This window comes from Malus domestica, chromosome 01 (assembly GCF_042453785.1).
Source record: "Malus domestica chromosome 01, GDT2T_hap1".
In the NCBI taxonomy this organism is placed as follows: Eukaryota; Viridiplantae; Streptophyta; class Magnoliopsida; order Rosales; family Rosaceae; genus Malus; species Malus domestica.
Window position 1 is genome coordinate 7,940,792 of NC_091661.1, and position 4,412 is coordinate 7,945,203.

General features: G+C 37.4%; 1 protein-coding gene across 1 annotated transcript; it reads right to left on the reverse strand.

The window, feature by feature from the left end:
• Positions 1-2,769: 2,769 nt before the first annotated feature.
• Positions 2,770-3,180, reverse strand: LOC139194761 (uncharacterized). Its single transcript, XM_070819685.1, has one exon. The coding sequence runs from the start codon at positions 3,178-3,180 to the stop codon at positions 2,770-2,772; it is 411 nt and encodes a 136-aa protein (XP_070675786.1).
• Between the last annotated feature and the right edge of the window lie 1,232 nt (positions 3,181-4,412).

A 4,412-nucleotide genomic window follows, 5' to 3' on the forward strand; every position in this document is an offset into this window, starting at 1 on the left:
TGTTACACCTTCTACTTCGCGATTCCGTTGAGTGATGTACTAGAATCGTATCTACTCGAATTCCGTTGAGAGATGGTCTGGAATCCCTTCTACTCCGCTATTTCGTTGAGTGATGTTCTGGAATCGTATCTAACTTGGGTTTCATTTAGTGGTGATTATGGATTATACTCCACGATTTCGTTGAGTGATGGTCTGGAATCGTATCCTGGTCTGGATTCCGTTGAGTGATGGTCCGGAATCCCTCATACTTCGCGATTCTATTGAGAGATCGTTCGGGATTGTGTTCACCTTGGGATTTATTGAATTTGGATTGAGATAGCTTTAGAAATATAAACTTCGGCTAAACTGTGTCGCTCTAACCCTACTTTTCATTGTGTTGTATGAGATTATGATTGTGAGCTGTTGTGATTTGTTTCAGATGAACCATTGTATATCTGGGTGACTCTTTGGAGTTACAAAGGTTTGGTATTGATTCCTTATGAAGGATTTATATTCAAGAGATGTAAACTGTGATTAATGGTTGGCTTTATCATTATTATCACATCCTTGTATTATTGTCACTCACCCGAGCTTTGCAGCTTATTTGAATTCTTGATGCCGATGCACCATTCTCATGGTGTAGGCACTGATTGTACAGATGTCAGGTCTGAAGAGATTACAAGAGGTCGCTTGGTATTTTGGTTGGATTATGTTGAGTGATCTGAAATCCCTACGCTTACTCATTTCCATAAAGGTAGTCTGACCTTAGAGTCGAGCGAATATGAATTGTTCACAATAGACATTGTGTATAAATTAGACTTATCACGTTAGTACTTGGAATCCAAGTGAGGAATTATGTAAGGATCCTTTATTAAAATTTGTGAATTGATATGAGACCTGATTGATTGAATAACATAGTAATTGTAGATATCATGCATCTTTGATTTTTAGGATGGATTAAGTAGAATGATTGCGGAATGATGTGGGATATGATTGTTATTATTATGATTAGTCTCGTTGCTCAAAGTGGCTTGAGAATAATATTGTACCTTGTTGGTTCTTGGATATGTTACATGTGGTGGATTAAGGTTTCCTATTGAAATCATAGTGATTTATATGATAGAGGAAGTGGAAATGTTGTTTGTCATATTGGATTGTTATGTAGCCCTGAATCTAGTACTTCCATACTTGTCAAGTTCTAATGATTGATTGAAGAATGTTATATCTTTCGGCTTGAACGTATTGTGGTAAATGTAGATGGGTAGTGAATGATGAACTACGAATGGCTTGATCCCTATTTAGGGTACGTAGGCAGTCTAACGAGGAGGTTAGATATAACCATATAGCTTACGAAAAATTATTATGCAGTTGGATCTTGAGTTGTGCATTGTCCATATCCCAAAGGTGGGGTGTGTGAGTGATACGGGTATTTGGTAACGTCATGTGTCAATCCTGGACGTATTTCGGGATCGGGGTGTGACAGAACAAGCTTAAAAAGTTTACTAGTTCTAGAATTAGAGGAAACAAAAGGAAGTCTAGTGGCTTTTGACATTTGACAAGTTTCACACTCCAGTGTGTTTTTACAAAAAAAGGGAAACAACTTAGTCATTACATGTTCAGAAGGATGGGCAAGGCGTTGATGCCAGAGTTGGTGTTCCTGAACTTGACTTAAGTTAACACTGAGTTTTTTGACAAAATTGGACTCCTTTGAGAGATAGTAGAGTCCATTCAAGAAGAACCCTTCACCAATCTTCTTCTAAGTAACTCGGTCTTGAAACACAACATTGTGAGGGGAAAATATGGCAAGACAGTCTAAGGTTTTTGTGATTTTTCCTATTGACAAGAGCTGAAAAGGAAAAGAAGGTACATAGAGAGCAGTGGAATCAGTATGCTCACCTAGCAATCTAATCTTTCCTTTCCCTAGAATAGGTTCCCCTTTCCCATTTGCAACAGATACATGAATTGGATCAATAGTTCTTTGAAAATCGTGGAGACTAGAGGGTTTATTAGCTATATGATCAGTGGCACCAGAGTCAATAATCCAAAAATCATGTGTAACATTTGCATTAAGAACAGTGGAAATGGCACTGATAATACCTGGAATATAGCCTTTCAATGTGTTTTCCGAGTCAGCCAAGAATCCAACAAATTTCCCTAGCATTGTAGTAGGGTTTTCAGGTGTCATTTCATCAGGTGCAGTGCTTCCTTGCTTCTTTTGAAGAAAAGCAGCAAACTCGTTGATCAAGGACACAAGATTTGTTCAGAAATTGGCCATCCCATCAGTTGAGGAACAAGCTGAATGAAATGCTTTTGGAGTGACTCCACCCTTCCCATCTTCGATCATCCTGCCTTCCCTATCAAACTTAGGCTTTAACTCCGGATGAAGAATCCAACATTTTTCTCTCAAATGTCCCTTCATGTTGCAATAAGAACATTTCTAGTCTGCTTTCTAGCTAAACACCCTATCACCAGTTGCTTTGTGATTTGTCGTGAAAACCCTAGCTTCAAAGTTGGATTTGGGCTCAACATTCATCACTCTTCGTCGAGTTTCTTCTCTTTGGACTGCATGACACACAGCGGTAAAAGAGGGCAGCTTTTGAGTCATTAACAAGTGACTACGCAGGTTTTCATACTCCGCCCCCAAGCTTGCTAAGAGTTGAAAAACCTTGTCTTTATCAGCTCTCTTCAGTAGCACAGCGGAATCAGTCGTGTGTGGACGATACATATCAAGTTCATTCCACATGGATTTCATACTTCCAAGGTGTTGAACAAATGAGTGATCATCTTGCTTTAACTAGCTACACTCTTCTTCAATTGAAAGATGCGAACTAAGTTGTTTTGGCTGCCATACATGTCTTTGACAAACTCCCATAGGAGAAGGGAAAACTCTGAGTAGTTGAAAAGCTCAGACAGTTTTGGCTTCATGGAGTTAAGCAACCAGGACATGACCAGCTGATCAGTAGTATGCCATGCATCGTAAGTTGGTGAAGTGGATTCTGAGGGCTCAGAGCTTCCATTGATAAACCCTAGCTTCGATCTTCCTCTTAGAGCAAGTGACACAGCTCTTGACCAAGGAAGGTAGTTGAACTCGTTTAGTAGCACCGAGTAGAGTCGTTGATTTTGATTGTTCTCAACCCCTTGGGTTAAGTTTGGGGAGGAGGATGAGGCACTGTCAGCTCTAGACACATTTTCTTCTGCCATCTCTATCGATGATGAGCAAATGAAGAAGTAAAAAAAAAAAAAAACAGAGTCAGGACCCTATGGTTCCTGCTCTGATACCATGTTGAATTTTGGTTTCAATATTTGTTGTATATTTCATTATGAATGTTACAAGAGAGTGAAGGCAACTCTTATAGAGAGCCAAAAGAAAGCTACAATAAATTGTAGGATAACTACACAAACACAATCCCTAAAATCTCCCTTAACAAGTGGAAAAGCAAAAACCAAATTACAAGTAAAGAAACTTTTACAAGCAACTAAGAAAGGTTGATGTAAGGTAATGACAAGCTATGGAAAGGTTGATGTAAGGTGAATGACAAGCTATGGAAAGTGACTTTAGCCTATGACTTAGCTAAAGTGAGGATGACAACTCATACATACAACCCATCCATACAAACCGGTTTCGACAGGAAATTGTTGCCTTCCTGATTATGATTAACTAGCAACAAACTACGTTCTGTTTGGCATTAGGAATCCAGGTAGATAGTAACTCAAACTGTCCTAAATGAAAAAGCTTCTTTCGCGTTTTAGCAAATTAAATATCTTTTTCAACACGACTTGTACTTGAAGAGTTTTTACCTCTGAAAATACTGCATTTGACCTACAAATTTCCAGATAATACAATTCATGGGAAGTGTCTGTAAATATTACAGGCCACGTAAGCGTTAATCAATCAAAAGTTAGTCATAAGCAAGAACTTTAGACCAAATCATTGGGATAGTTTTTTGACTGATTGAATTTAACGAATTTTGCGTTCATGTTTTAGTAAGTAGAATGAGATTTAATCTCAAACGGAGAATAAAGTTTACCAATAGTCTTTACAAGAAGAAAAACCATGTTTGTAGTGGTAAAACCTAGTCCTATCTATGCGAGCTATTAGGGTTTTAGTCGGAATGAACGTAGGATAAACAAAGAATGATCGTAGGGTTTAATTATAGTTTTGGGTTTATTGATAAATATGAGTTTTATTATTAATTTCATTTTGTACTTAATAGTAATTATGCAATAGGATAAAATAGACAATTAACATTCAAAATTTTAAGTTGGGTGTAAGAAAAGGTTGCATGAATTTAAATAAAATTTCCCTTTTGTTTTTTTTTTTTTTACAATAAAAAAATGCAAACGGGAGTTAAGTCAAACAATGAGTTTGTCATAATAATTTCAGCGATGCTTGTGTTTTACAAAAGCCAAACTTTAGACCTTTTATTAAGAAT

Bases quoted from the DNA above. Each gene is read 5' to 3' on its own strand.
- LOC139194761 (XM_070819685.1), bottom strand. From the start codon at position 3,180: ATGGCAGAAGAAAATGTGTCTAGAGCTGACAGTGCCTCATCCTCCTCC.